The sequence below is a fragment of the Microchirus variegatus genome, assembly GCF_963457635.1.
Source record: "Microchirus variegatus genome assembly, chromosome: 1".
Lineage (NCBI taxonomy): Eukaryota > Metazoa > Chordata > Actinopteri > Pleuronectiformes > Soleidae > Microchirus > Microchirus variegatus.
This window is the reverse complement of record NC_139802.1, coordinates 21662560-21676104: the sequence shown is the minus strand read 5'-3', so window position 1 is coordinate 21676104 and position 13545 is coordinate 21662560. Positions and strand designations below refer to the sequence as shown.

Genomic DNA, 13545 nt, shown 5'->3' with positions numbered 1-13545 from the left:
GTCTATATTAATGTCTCCAATACTGTGGGATCAATTTCTTTAATTATCTAAAGCGCCGAGCTGTCGGGTATCATTTTCCTGTTTCCACCCACACTTCTCCTTAAATGTTCCTTTTGAACGGGGATAATGTGAAAGATAATTTGCACCTCCAGCGGGCAGATTATCGTCGAGTTTCTCTGTCTGTCGGTCAGCCTCGTATCTCGGGAGCCTCCGAACAGATTTGGTGGACGGCACAGCCTCAGGCCGAGAAGAGATGATTAGATTTTGGTGGTGAAGCTGGTTCTTCATTTACACTATTATCATTTTTAGCTATGACTTTTTAAAAAAAACTAATGAAAGTGAGAGTGTTAGTGTTTTTGCAGAGTCACTGTCAAGTATCATCAAGAGTGGCGATGTTGTGTGACAGTGCTGTACTCTGATTTATCTCATTTTTACTAATCTTAATTTTAAATTTGTAGCCAAAGGAACTGCCTGTATCTTGTTTGTGTGACGCGGACTGTAAGAATAAAAACAACCTTGTTATTATTAAGCATTAAATTCTATGGAGTTTGTTGTGACCAAAAAACACTTTCCCAATTAGAGAAAAACAAGTTTATATTGATAATCATCTTGATAAATGTCAGACAAAAAGGATTGATTTTTGCTGGGCAGATCTTAAATCTTAAAGAAAATTATATTATGATTAGTGCTGGGCTAACGACATTATCGCATGATGCGTTTCCATGACGACTGACCAGGAAAGACACGCACAACTTCATGTTTCCGTGACTCCCAATTGTTAAAATGAGTCTCTAAAGTAACCGTAAACTTTAAAAACAGAGGCACACATACGCAGTACACAGGTACGCTGGTTATTTGTAGCGCTGCTCTTTTCATTTAATAAACAGACCGCTCCAGCGCTAACAGCGCTAAAGGTGCTAACTGGTAAATGGAGCCTGGACTCTGGTGCCGCGGCATGTAAACATGACGTCAGGCTGCTTTTTTTCTGGACAGTCGTCATGGAAACGCATCATGCCCAGCACTAATCATGATATGTTTTTGATCGCCCAGCACCATGGACTGCTTAGAGGCATTCTAAAGGCTCATTTTTTACTCTACGCAAAAGACAGTGGCAGAAACCGACAGAGCGTCCGTACTTTGCGTTCAATACAAACACGGGGCAGTACCACCAGAAATAGTGGGGAGCAGCATGGAGTCAATAGTCCAATCAGTCAGGAGACACAGTTAAGAACAGGCTATTCGGACATTTTAGAAATCTGCTTGCGTTTCAGTCTATTTCAAATTAAGCACAAATAATAGCCTCTCCAACGTGGGTTGATGCCTCAATCTTGGCACTGCCCTCTAGAGGAAGTATTTTGAAATGTCCATACCATAAAAAAGACAAAAATGGAGTTTAAATGAGCATTAAACTGTGTACATGTGTGTGACACAAATGGGTATATGAGTCAGACTTCAGTACCAAATGATATTTACTTTTTTTGCAGATTATACCGATTTGTTATATTCTTTGAGCTGTATAAGCGTTTTATTTCATTAATATCCTGCATTTGTCAGTTATTCAGACATTTTATTCCAGTCCATATTCTCTCTCTTATTCTCCGCTCATTGACTCGCACAGTTTTATTACGACTAACATCTGATGACCTCTTCCAAGCAGCGCACACTGTGCTAACACCTGACATAACACCTGATGTTACAAGGACAGACAGTGTCACAGCATCTCAGCCCTCCCACTGGTGATCCTAAGTGACCTTCTCTTTCCTTCCTTCCTATCCCTCCTTCCTGCCCTCTTCCCCCCCTCTCCTTCATCTGTTTACTATCTCCTGTCCAGATGCAAGGTGTGCCGTCCCCCCCTCCTACCATCATCACCTTCATCGCTCCCACGCCCACTCCGTCCACGCTCCCTCCTACGACCGCCCTGCCCAAGAGCGTCCCGTCTACAACCGTCCTTCCTACGACCGTCCTTCCATCGACCGTCCTTCCTTCGAACGTCCTTCCTTCGAGCGTCCTTCCTTCGAGCGTCCTCCATTCGAGCGTCCTTCCTACGAACGTCCTTCCTTCGAACGTCCTTCCTTCGACCGTCCCTCCATCGACCGTCCTTCCTTCGAACGTCCCTCCATCGACCGTCCCTCCTTCGACCGCCCCGTGTACAACCGCTCCTTCCACGAGCGCCCCATCTACGACCGACCATCACACGACCATCCGCCCCAACCGCCCCAACCACCCCAACCACCCCAAGACCGCTGGAACCCCCGTGTTCGTGTGAGCCCTGGGAATCAGATCTACATGTTGGACCAGGAGGAGGTATTGTACTCCACACACCATGCACAGATCCATCGCTAATCAATTAATGAGTATTAGGCCCATGAAATAAATAAGAATAATTGGCATCCATGAACAAATCTCAGCTTTTGTAGGGATAGAAAGAGCATTTTCTTCATTATAAAGTAGTGGAGAATTAATTGTGTCACCTGTGTTTTACACTGGATCCAATGTGACTGACATAAAGCCGTTAGAATCTTACATGAACCTGATCTTTTTAAGGACGCCCTTGGATTAACCCTGGTAAAAAGAACGTTAAATCATCAAAAAAAATAAACAATTAAGATGTCACACTTGAATTTATTAAGTGGGACGTCCCAAGTTAAATGTAAACTGCCATCAAATTCATAATCTGGATTAGTAGTCTGATGGTAGATGGTGTCTGATCCTGCAGATTACATTTAAATCAGATTAATTACCTAAATATCACCTGCCCATCACAAAAAGGTTTTGATTGATCTGTCAATAAACGACAGACAGGAAGTTCCTAACAGGAGGATAAACCCACACAGATGAGTTCATGAGTCAGTAAGAAGTTTAAAACAAGTTAAGTAAAGGTATATATGTGTATATATATATGTGTGTATATATATGTATATATATATGTGTATATATATGTATACGTATATGTGTATATATATATATATATACATATATATGTATATAATTATCATTATATATAATTTTTTGTTGCTTTTAACATTTAGACTGTCAACCTTCACAGGCACACTATAATAATAATAATAATAATAATAATAATAATTAATTAATTACTAGTATTATTGTTATTATTATTATTAGGACACATGAACAGTTGTAGTTAAAGAGGAGGAAACAGGGGACAGGGCAAGATGGAGGCAGATCATCCACTGCAGCGACCCCTAAAGGGGAAATCAAAAATATTTAGGGCTGTCAAATGATTAACATTTTTAATCAGATTAATCACAGGGTAGCTGTGGATTAATCACGATTAATCACGATTAATTACCATTCGTAAATATGCCAAAACAATTCTAATTTTCTCTTCATATTGTTGTAGGAACGGAGCGATAAATAAAGTATGTGAAAATATAAATGTAAAGAACAATAAAATACTGTAAACAACTTGTAAAAACTTATACAAACTTAGTAAAAAATAAAAATTACATTGTAAAGAACCCACATTATAAGACAATATAAATAGGGCTTTTTTTTTACGCATTAACGCACTTTCTCACTTTCATCGCGCTACGGGTAGATGTGCAGTTTATGAACAGGCAAGGCGGCGGGCAACTGCTTGGGGCCCCGAGCCGAAAGGGGGGGTTCCGACACTCGGAGCCTAAATGCATCAGTGAGCAGACGCATGCCCGTCTCCCTTAAACAACAAGGGTTGATTTGCAATGACATCTCAGTCGGAAACCTCCCTAAAGGGACCCCACGTCTCCTCACATTAACCTGTGTGAAGCTGAAGGAAAATGAAGAGGAGTTATCAATCAGGAAGTTAGAAGAGGAAGAAAAAAAGAGGATGAAGAAAAAAGAAAGAAAGACACACAGTTGTAAGTGGCGCTACTGGCGCAGATAATGATATAATCATAACATTAACAGTCACTGTCTAACTAACGGGGACACAGACAGCAGCTAACATTAGCGTCAGAATGCTAGCTGATGCTAACGCTAACTAGTAGAAGCAGTGCTTCAAAGTGCTGATGAGGAAGCAGTTGCCTGCCGCCTTGCCTGTTCATAAACTGCGCATCTACCCGTAGCGCGATGAAAGTGAGAAAGTGCGTTAAAAAAATTAACGCGTTAATTACACAAATTAATCATCCTGCGTTAACGCGTTAATTTTGACAGCCCTAACAATAATATCATTATTATGAGCTTTCATCCACTTCTAAGTCGGTATGACACAAATATACAGAAACTTAAGTCACTAAATGTCTCTTAAAGTGTCATTTGTTTACGTTTTCTACTTAACAAGTGGAAAATGAGTCAACAGTTGTTTATCGTCACATCCAGCAGACACATATACATGCACATTATCACTTATATGTATTTTGTAGTCAAATAAATGATAGAAAAGTTCTGTCCATTGTGCTTCTATAGACCAAATATGTTCATATCTAGTGTTTAAATCGACATTTATTTCTTTATTTAATAATACTATAAGGTTAGATAAGGTTTTATGGTTGTATTGTTTTATTTTTGGTAACATCTCACAGTCTTGGTGACAGTTTGGTTGCATTATTACACCTGCTGCTGCTGTGTGTAAGGAAAAAGAAAAAATAAATAAATAAAAAATCTCATCTGATTCTTTGTGCCAGGAGAGGGTACTGTTGTTCTTCAACTTATCCACACTGCTCTGAGTCCTGCTCTCCCCTCCACAAACGGCACAGTTTAAGCCGCTGTGGCTGTTGATTTATAACACCACTTTAACGCCGCACGCAGAGCCTGGTGAAATCCATAGGTCACCTACTCCAACTCCTGCACGACTTTTATTGGACCGTAGAGATATAGCTGATATGGCTTTTAATTTGGTATAAAGCCCTCCAAAATGTGTGAGACATCAGCAGTTTAGTGTGTGAGAGTACATTTGTTTTCATATCTCATATCTTTATAGTGATCTGCGTTTATGTTTGTGCTAATTTATCCATCCATCCATCCATCCATTATCTACCGTTTTATCCTCCACCAGAGGATCGCGGGGGGTGCTGTGCCCATCTCAGCTGACATTGGGCGATAGGCGGGGTACACCCTGAACAGTTCTGTGCTAATTTATGTGTGTCATGTGTTTATTATACAGCATGGATTCACTTGTGTCATATAATTTAAGGTTGTGCCGGCACATCAGTAAAGTAATTAATCCTTATGTGGCCCCCGTCAAAGCGCACGGGTGGTGACTTCACTGTAAGTGTGTGTGCACGGCTGCCAATAGTGTTTCGGCTTGTCATCACTCAGAGGAATAGAGCGCGCTGTGATCGCGATAAGAGACCCAGGGACTGGACGTGGAGAGGCCCGGTTCAATTAATCAGAGCTCCATCCCTGTCTAATTGTGCCAATAAACCAGCAGCTGTGAATGGAGTGACGTGCTGATATCCCGTCACCTCGGCGACGACGTTAAATATTCATGCCTGTCACTCACCTCACGCAGAGTGAGCCTCGCTCTCTCTCTTTCACACTTATATGCATGCATGCCGCTCTCTTTCAGTTTATTTCCAGTCAGTGGTCATCTTGTACATTTCATATCCTATCATGTCATATTTACTAGTGCGCTACCTGCTAACCTGATATTTTTACAGATATCTCCTGCGATTCTTACAAAGTCGGTACTGCACACACTGGTGCCCTGAGTATGTCGCCTGCCAAGTTTGAAGCCTCTCAATCAACTGATATGTGATCAATGGACAGATGGACAGAATATATGTTGGTAGAGAGGTGAAAGCAGCGCTGTTAGTGATATATCTCTTGCATTTCGTCTCCAAACATCGTCAAATTCGGCACTGCACACACTGGTGCCCCGAGAATTCACTTGCAAAGTTTGAAGCCTGTTAAGCAAACCGTTCAATGGATACGTGGTCAATGGACAGATGAATGTTATATGCTTAGGTGTTTCTGGTAGAAGCGGCTCTGCTTGAAACTGAAGCTTTATTATTCTTCGTATTTTTGAGGGCCTGAACATACCCCAAAACTCACAGATTTTTGAGACCGCATCAATCCTGGTGAAATTTTACGTCTTTCAAAGATTCTGTGAAAAAGCGTAGACAATTGGAAGTAGGAGGGTCTAAAAACTGCAAAAAAGTGCTAGTAGGTCATTTGCTGGCTGGTTTAACGTAGATGAATGAAATTTGTTACACACGTTCATTAGGTTGGGCTGTAAATAAAAGTCGATCACAACTGTCCTGTGAATCCTACAGGAAGGCCGCCATTTTGGATTGAACTCGAAAACGGAGGCATTTTTAGAGAATTTGCACCAATACTACAAAATCTATCTTGTTATCAATTGCATTTCTATCAATATCTCTTGCAATTCTTCTCCATCAACGTCAAATTCTGCACTGCACACACTGGTGCCTTTAGTAATTCACTTCCCAAGTTTGAAGCCTGTCAAGCAAACCGTTCAACTAATATGCGATCAATAAACAGATGATTGGAATATCCATTATAGTACACAGGTGGAATCATCTATGTTCGTGATATATCTGTTGGATTTCTATGCATAGCTCTTGAATTCTTTCTCCAAACATTGTCACATTTGGCACTGCACACACTGGTAGCCTTAGTAATTCACTTGCTATGTTTGAAACCTGTCAATCAAACCCTTCAATGGATACGTGGTCAATGGACAGATATATCTGTTGGTAGCGAGGTGAAAGCAGCTCTGTTTTGCGATTTCTCAGTTTCATTTCTATCAATATCTCTTGCATTTCTTCTCTAAACAATGTCACATTTGGCACTGCACACACTGGTGCCCTAAGTAGGGCACTTGCCTGTCAAGTTTGAAGCCTCTCAAGCAAATCGTTCAACAGATACATTGTCCACGCGGAAGGGAATTGACTATTATGCACAGTTATTAATCGATCACTAAGTTAATCGTCAAATATTTTTGATAATCAAGTTGTCCGATTTTCCAGCTTCTCAAATGTGAATATTCTCTGGTTTCTTTGCTCCATGTAACAGAGAAATCATTCAAATGGGAGAATATTATGGTTTGTTGAGAAAACAAGACATTTGAGAAGTTTCTGACATTAATGGACCAAACGATTACATGTTGTTGCAAAGGAGGGTTTGAATTCCAGAACAGCTCATGGGCTAAAGTACCTCTGAACTAGGCTAACCAACACCTCAGTTGGCAAATGTATGCACAAACGTGTGCTGCCCTCTGTAATACGTTGTGAAGTCGTCCAGGCAGGGCCGGCCCAAGCCTCCATGGGGCCCTAAGCAAAATGTGATTTTGGGGCCCCTGTTACTGCCAATAATAATGATTATTGATCATTCACACACCTACTATACTAAAGGTATTCTACTTATTCTACTCTGTCACAAATACGAATACACTTGTAAAACTAAATATGAGAACTTTTTGTTGCATGGAAGCAAATTTGCAAACTTGCACAAAAATCTTTCAATGAATATTTGGCAAACTCAGCAACTCTCCCTACTGGCGACACAGAGAATTAATACATAAAACCAAACAGTTTATAAATAAAATATTAAGATATTAAGGTCTGAAAATCTAAAAATGTGCACAATCTTTGGGGGGGAATCAAAACACACTCCTGTAGTACAAAGATTTGACTTTTAGATGTAAAAACCCAGCATTAAATAAAATAAACAAATACTTAAATAATAATGTAAATCAATAGAGGCACACGGAACAAGGTAATAAAAATGGTTTATAAATGAAATATAAAGTTAAATAATCACATCTGACAACTATGTAAAAACTGTGAAAAAGCTTTGGTAAAAATGGGGAGAAAAATTCTAAATAAACTACAGCAATCCAAACTTCTTCTTTTTTTTTTTTTTTAGTTAATTGCTCTTGGGGGCCCTCTAGTGGTCACAGGGCTCTAAGAGGCGGCTTAGTTCGCTTATGCCTTGGGCCGGCCCTGCATCCAGGAACGGTGATCAAACATTTGAGTTTTCCCCGCAGGTGCTAAATATGAATAACCCTCTGACCCAGTGATTGTAGGGAGGCAAACATTGGAGCAGCATGATTCTTCACTGTATCACTCGCTCTCTTCATATTCAAACACACCTTTCACGTCTCTGATTTCCCGTTTGCTTCATTTGCTCGGTGCCTGACCTCAGCATCACCTGTCCCAATCGCTGCGCCTCAATCTGCTGGAACTCCCCAGCTCATCGTTCCTTGTTTTTAATTCCCCTCCATCAGTGGTTCATTATTACCTTTCCTCCTGCTCCCTCCTTCTGTTACCTCCTCTCACTCTCTCTCTCCCCACTCTGCCTCCCTTCCATTTTAATTGCTTCATCTCGGCTGCTTCTTCCTTCTCAATCTTTTCTCCCTCCCTCCCTCTCAGGAATCTCTGGCGCTCCTAAAGGCCGTCTGTCTCTGTGCTCCTCACATCTACATTCACCTCCTCCTCCTGATTTCATTTGTTTGCTTTTGTCGTCCATGTTTTTTTTACGCCAGAGAGATGCAACAGAGACGTTCTCTCTCTCTCTCTCTCAAGGAACCGAGGTCTCGCTGTTTTGTTTGACTTCAGAGAGATTTTGATCTCACTGCTGCTCTGCCTCCTTCTGTCCTGTAGGGGGAGGAAGAGAGCTGGCAGTGATGGCTGCCTGACATCCTCTCTCCCCCTCCTTCCTCTTCCTCCTCCTCCTCTTATCTCAAATTAATCTAAGGTGACAGAGCTTCATACACCACTGCCACGCACCAATGCTCTGTCCCTCAAGTCATGTCCACGCAGGCTGTTCTTCACCAACTGTGCTAGAATTACATAAGAAAATGAATGTAATATTTTATTAAAAGAAAAAAAAAAAAATGTTTCCAGAAATGGTATAGGACACTACGTAGATTATCATTTTCAAGACCTTTTTAATAACACTTAAACAACAGTTTAAAAGGATATAATGAAGGATTCATACAATTTTACGGAAGTGATGTAAATTATATGTAATATGATTCCTTTTGGATATATGTCCTATAATCTGTAATCCTTTAGACCAGATGTGTCAAACATACGGCCAGCGGGCAAGAACCAGCTCACCGGAGGGTCCAATCCGGGCCCTCAGGATGAATTTGTGAAAATTTCAATCTGATTAGACTCTAAACATAATGTGAAATACTAAATACATACTAAAATACTTTTACTGGTCCTGCCCTTCAACTAAAATGACTTTGACACCCTTGCTTTAGACCAGGGGCCTCAAACTCAAAATTAATTACTTCTAGGCTGGTCAGGACAAAGTAAAAAAAACTTAAACATAACTTAAAATGATATCCATCATGGTACTGCAAATTAAAAAAATATTAAGGGTGATGTTCCTCACCCTTTCAAAGTAAAATAAATTGTTTTGATACATAGTTCACACATAAAAGAACACATTTATGATGCAAAATGAATCTGTTAACAACAAAAGAAATAGACAAAAGACTTATTATATGACAATGACATGTAGACACTTGTATTCAAAACACTAGACAATATTAAATATAATTAAATGTTGAATTTAACACATGAAACAATGTTATTCATGTAACCTAATGTATTATCATCAGTACAGGGCCACAGGACATGTGTGTGTGTGTCACAGTTGCTGGACATTTTCATCTCAGCCTTTGTAAAGGCCATTTTGAGAAGAAGAGTCGAACGACTGAAAAAGTGCCCGTGAAAAAGCACATTTTGCATTGTAGCTTTTTTGGTATTTTGGAGAGATTTTTTCGTGTGTGTGTGTGTGTGTTCTCCTCATGGTCACGAGAACTCGTCCAACCCACAAATGTCAGAATGAGCAAAGACGTTGAGACTTTGACACTGAATTTGAAACCTCGCGACTGCACGAGCTGCTCTGCAGACGCACCATGTAGCTGCTGCTCCTGTAGCCTTTAGCATGTAACTGCTGCTCCTGTAGCCTTTAGCATATAGCTGCTGCTCCTGTAGCCTTTAGCATGTAGCTGCTGCTCCTGTAGCCTTTAGCATGTAGCTGCTGCTCCTGTAGCCTTGAGCATATAGCTGCTGCTCCTGTAGCCTTTAGCATGTAACTGCTGCTCCTGTAGCCTTTAGCATATAGCTGCTGCTCCTCTAGCCTTTAGCATGTAGCTGCTGCTCCTGTAGCCTTTAGCATGTAGCTGCTCCTGTAGCCTTTAGCATGTAGCTCCTGCTCCTGTAGCCTTTAGCATGTAGCTGCTGCTCCTGTAGCCTTTAGCATGTAGCTGCTCCTGTAGCCTTTAGCATGTAGCTGCTGCTCCTGTAGCCTTTAGCATGTAGCTGCTCCTGTAGCCTTTAGCATGTAGCTCCTGCTCCTGTAGCCTTTAGCATGTAGCTGCTGTGCATTAAGAGTGACTCACTGGGGCCTTCTGACCCCGGAGAAGCACTTTCAAGTGGCTGTCGTGGGGGATTAATTATGTAATAAACGTAGGCGAGCAGCTAGCCCCCCGCATAGGAGAGAGTGGTCGATTGTTTTAAAGCGATTGACTCCTAACAACAAAGTCTTTGCTATCTGATGAGCTATATTTCAACGAGAATGTGTCGCTCAATCAAATAAAAGCATTTTTCAAAAAGGTCATCTTGTACATACAAGAGTTTAAATGGCTTTTATCGCAGCATTTTTTGATTAATCCGTCTCAACCTGTGGGTAATGTGGCTTTTTCTCTTCAATCCCTGGGGGGCACGTATAGAGAATGCCGGGAAAAACTCGGCCCTAATTTGTCTCCCTCTGACTTACAAGGAGCAACTGCCAGAGCTCGATGACCTTAAAGAAATCCACGGCCATTTATCATTTTCATTAAGAAGAAGCGCACTTGGCCAGGTCTCTGTCTCTGTGGGATGTGACCACTTATGAGTGGTGTGAACTGTTCCCCCGCACACACACTTAGCATCTTCATAGACGTGTAATAAACCAACGCAGTTGTGTGTTTTATTTCAGGTATTTATTTGACGCTCTAATCATCAGCAGTGTGACTAATGTCTCCGCTGGACTCGGTAACGGTTGGGGGGGTTGTGACGTTCAGCCGCTCAGGAGTTTGCTTTCACGCTGCACTTGAAGTGAAAGAAGCCAACCTTTTGTGTTCCCCTCCTCGCCTGAGGCAGCGCTGCATCAAGAATTACTGAAAGGAGAAGAAAGAGCTTTTTACTGTCCTGCATTTGGTTCACTTGAAGCGATAAGTAACATCATTAAAAATGTTGCTAAGGAGTTAAAGGTCTTTTTTTTATATATGTGTAACCACAGGAGTCGCCCCCTTGTGCCCATTCACTATATTGTTTTTTTTCCTGGTCAGCTTCAAGAGAAAACCTGAACTCTACATTTTTTTAAATGCTATTTTGTAGTAAATGCACAAGGACATTTTTAAATTATATTTTTGTTTTTGTACAACATTTTTAAATAATCACAAATTATATTTAATGAAATAGCCTTTAATGCAACATATTCAATCATAAGTAAATGGTTTAAGAGCCATTTTGAGCCTTTTATTAAGGTGAATATCATCTAATGCCAATGACAAGGTGAATATTGGCCAGCTATATGATATTACTCCATTTTTTAAAGCATGGCTGCGACTTTTATGTGTTATGAAAGTAATTGGAACCTCCCAAGAATAAATGGAACAAGGTGAAGATGACTGCAAATGAATATGTTTATATATTTAGATATAAGTGCCCTTTAATAATGCAATAAATAAGCACTTGAAATGAGCAGCTGCTACTTTCCTGTTCATGAAAACAACTGTGGTTTAGGAGGAAGAGGAGGAGGAGGAACATCTTTCCCTAAAAGGACGTCACCAATGGTCTGAAGGACAAAATGGATTTTTGGCAAACGCAGACAATTATCATGATGCTCGGGACTCTCTCTTTGTGTGTGTGTGTGTGTGTGTGTGTGTGTGTGTGCGTGCCAACATTAGACCCCAAGCATAGTAAGTTACTGCCCTGTTAACATATAATGGATTGCAGCACATTTTACACACACACAGGTTTGTGCAGCTATTCTTTTCAGGACACTTCCATTCATTTGGTTGATAACAGTCCTGGGCACGTTTTAAGGGCGTTAACGTTAATGGCATGGCGCGTTTCCATGACGACTGACCGGAAATAGACGTGGCACCGGAGTCCAGACACCGCTTACCAGTTAGCTCTGTTAGCTCCGTTAGCGCCGCCTACAGTCGAACTGGAGTGGTCTGTTTATTAAAGGAAAAGAGCAGCGCTACAAATAACCAGCAAACCTGTGTACTGCGTATGTGTGCCTCTGTTTTTAGTTTAGCATTACTTAGCGTTAGAGACTCACTTTAACAACCGGGAGTCACGTAAACACTTGCTACAATTCAAATCTTAGCCAGAAAAGTTCCTCAGAAATGAGATTCTGCCTCATTGGGAGCAGGTTTTGGTCTCCTTGAGGACTTAATAGACCTGACAAGGTCCGTGTTTATGTCAGAAAGAGGTCCTCAAGAGGCTACAAATACACACACACACACACACACACACACACACACACACACACACACACACACACCATATTCCTCTGCTTCACACCGCTGGGCTTGAGGAAGCAGTCCTGACATATGGCCTGCAGCATCGCTCAACTCAACCTGCCAAGTCGAACAAAAACACCCTCCTCCTTTCCCTGATCAATGGCACTGCCATCCCCTCTGTCTCCCCCTCCTCCTCCTCTTCCTCTCTGCCAACCTGCAACGATCACCAGCCTCTTTTGACAAGTTGAGTTTAATTGTGAAGTGCAAGAATTAGTGAAAATATCAGGAGACTGCAAGAGGAGGAGTATCTCAGCCAAGTCAGGGAACTACAGTGGCCTTCATGTTATTATTATTAGTTTCATAATCAAATAATCAATAAATTATTTATCAATTCAGTCCAAAAAGTCTAAATCTAAATGACATAGTAACTCATAACGAAAGCACTTCCCTATTGGCTTCATATTCCAGACCCAGAGATTGTGTCTATTTGTAATATACAGATGTCGTCGCTTGGTTCTGGAAAAATGAAGCCAATGCAGAAGTGTCTGAGACCATCTGCAATCCTTGAATGGCCACTGGTGGTGAAAAGAAGTCTTTGAAATAAATAAGAACTTCTCACCTTCATGGTCTCTGTCACAATAGTTTCAAGTCTTTCTCAACACTTCACAATGTCCATTTTGGAAACTCAGTCAAATAGAGGCTAAAGTACTGTATGAATTAGGGCGTGGCAGTGGATGTCTCCACTCCGCCTCCATAGGTTTCCTGTTGACCTTCAACAGTTCTTTGCCCATCCTTGAACTTTAGGACATTTCAGTTCCTTCAGCTGCCCACGCATGGAAATCAAAAGTTTTTTTTGTTTGTTTGTTCTTCTCTGGCAAGAATAGAATAGAATAGAATAGTCCAAAGTCTGACTCCAGTCCCTTTAATCGTGTACATGCAGGAGTAATCTAATTTTGAACTGAATTATCTAGATATGTGATTTCAAGTTTGATTTTACTCGCAGCCGAACGCTGGTCCGTCTAAAACATAGGTCTCGGTTTCAAGTGAACAAAATGCAGGAAGTGAACTACAACGCAGGGCATTGTGGGTAAACACAACCAAAACATATC

General features: G+C 41.0%; 1 protein-coding gene across 1 annotated transcript in view; it reads left to right on the top strand.

The window, feature by feature from the left end:
- The window catches only part of syngap1b (synaptic Ras GTPase activating protein 1b), a gene marked incomplete at both ends in the record, with an annotated part of 183141 nt that overhangs the window by 42176 nt on the left and 127420 nt on the right, over positions 1-13545 (top strand). The window contains 2 exons of the mRNA XM_083902073.1: positions 1832-1975; positions 2240-2304. Coding sequence (XP_083758199.1) covers positions 1832-1975; positions 2240-2304 — 209 coding nt within the window. The remainder of the gene's footprint in view (positions 1-1831; positions 1976-2239; positions 2305-13545) is intronic.